This window comes from Parus major, unplaced genomic scaffold (assembly GCF_001522545.3).
Source record: "Parus major isolate Abel unplaced genomic scaffold, Parus_major1.1 Scaffold382, whole genome shotgun sequence".
NCBI lineage: Eukaryota > Metazoa > Chordata > Aves > Passeriformes > Paridae > Parus > Parus major.
The window spans coordinates 57,459-59,064 of record NW_015379302.1 but is presented as its reverse complement, the minus strand read 5'-3'; the positions used below and the strand labels follow the sequence as shown (position 1 = coordinate 59,064).

At 63.6% G+C, this 1,606-nt stretch overlaps 2 protein-coding genes across 4 annotated transcripts in view; one reads left to right on the top strand and one right to left on the bottom strand.

Annotated features, from left to right (window-relative positions):
* Window positions 1–976, top strand: part of SCRN2 (secernin 2) — a 9,173-nt gene extending 8,197 nt beyond the window's left edge. The window contains exons 5-6 of the mRNA XM_015616244.3: window positions 353–522; window positions 885–976. Of these exons, the coding sequence (XP_015471730.2) occupies window positions 353–511 (159 nt within the window). The 3' untranslated portion in view covers window positions 512–522; window positions 885–976. The remainder of the gene's footprint in view (window positions 1–352; window positions 523–884) is intronic.
* LRRC46 (leucine rich repeat containing 46) overlaps window positions 653–1,606 on the bottom strand; it is a 4,790-nt gene continuing 3,836 nt past the window's right edge. For 2 of the 3 annotated variants that reach the window (XM_033511611.1, XM_015616243.3), the window contains 2 exons: window positions 1,244–1,410; window positions 657–1,167 (listed from right to left, as the gene is read on the bottom strand). In XM_033511611.1, the coding sequence (XP_033367502.1) occupies window positions 863–1,167; window positions 1,244–1,410 (472 nt within the window). In that variant the 3' untranslated portion in view covers window positions 657–862. Of the gene's footprint in view, window positions 1,168–1,243; window positions 1,411–1,606 lie in introns of all 3 variants that reach the window. The other variant, XM_033511610.1, reaches the window with a different exon arrangement.

The window sequence follows — 1,606 nt, the reverse complement described above, 5'->3', positions numbered from 1 at the left end:
CCCAGAGACCCCAGAGAGCCCAGAGACCCCAGAGACCCTGAAGACCCCACAGACCCTGCAGAGCCCACAGAGCTCAGACACCCCAGAGACCCCACAGAGCCCAAAGACCCCACAAAGCCCAGAGACCCCACAGACCCCACAGACCCCACAGACCCCACAGGTCCCACAGAGCCCAGAGACCCCACAGAGCCCACAGGGCCCACAGACCCCACAAACCCCTCAGACCCTGCAGACCCCACAGACCCCACAGACCCCACAGACCCCACAGATGTCACAGACCCCACAGACCCTTCCCCACCCTGCAATGGGATCAAACTCCCTGAGCTCCCTGATCCCACCCTGCTCCCCCCAGGAGCGGGGCCAGCGGCTCCTGCAGACGCTGCGGGGGCTGGAGCAGCAGGGCCTGGAGGGGATGAGGGAGCTGCTGCAGGGCACCGTGCCCCCCTGCCCCGAGGAGCTGGCTGACCTCTTCTTCGACTGCGTGGAGGCCGAGATGAAGTTTTACACCTAAACCCCACACAGGTGGGTGGGCTCGGCTTCCCCCATGGCATTTTCCACGGGTAGGGAATGACAAAACATTCCTGGAGTCCCAAAACATTCCCAGAGTCCCAAAACATTCCCGGAGTCCCAAAACATTCCTGGAGTCCCACCCTGACCCTTCCTGGCTCCCTCCAGGGGTCCCAGCCCCCAGTTTACCCTGGAGGGGCGGCCACGGCCTGGAATGAGGTGCAGGGGGAAGGACAGGGATATGGGATGGGATTGGGAGCCCTGCCCACAGCCCCTTGTGTGTTTTCCCCCATTTCCAGCCCCTTGGGATGGCTGTAGGGTGAGGTCCAGCTGGATTGGGGTGGGAATAACGACTTTATTCCTTGCTGCTGCTGCAGGATATTTGGGATAACTGCCCATTCCCCGCTCCTTTGGCACCAGGCTCCTTCTCCAGAGCCTTGCCTGGGGGCTGGATGGCGCCAGGAGCTCGCTGGGACACCCTGGATGCTGGCAGAGGTGACAGCTGTGCCCCTTGGGGACAGAGCTGGCCCTGCCCCGGGTCCAGCAGCAGAGCCCGGAGCTCCCGCAGCTCCTCCAGCCGCGCCCGGTGCTCCTCCAGGCTCTTCCTCCGCCTCCACCGCGCCCGCCCGGCCAGCTCCCGCTGCACATCCTGCAGGAAATCTGCCAGGACGGGGATTCCAGGAGATGTGGCACTGCCAGACCGAGAGTGCCGCGTGTCCTGTCCCCGTCCGGGCACCTTTGTCCACGGTGAAGGGAATCCTCAGCTCAGGGAACAGCTCCTCATCCTCCTCCTCCTCCTCGCTGCTGCAGGAGCCTCCTCCTGCCTCTTCCCGAGCCGTGTCTCCATGGATTGGCTGGGAATCCAGCTGCAGGAGGTGGGGCAGGGCTGCCACCACCAGATCCCTGCGGGGAAAAACGAAGGAAAAGCCAAATTCTCCGCAGCCGTGGGATTGGGAGTGGGTGTTCCATCCTCCCTCAGCCCACCGGAGCCTGGCCTGGGGTCTGGGGAGCAGGGATTCACATCCCTGAGATCTGGGGAACAGGGATTCACATCTCTGGGATCTGGGGAACAGGGATTCACATCTCTGGGGTCTGGGAA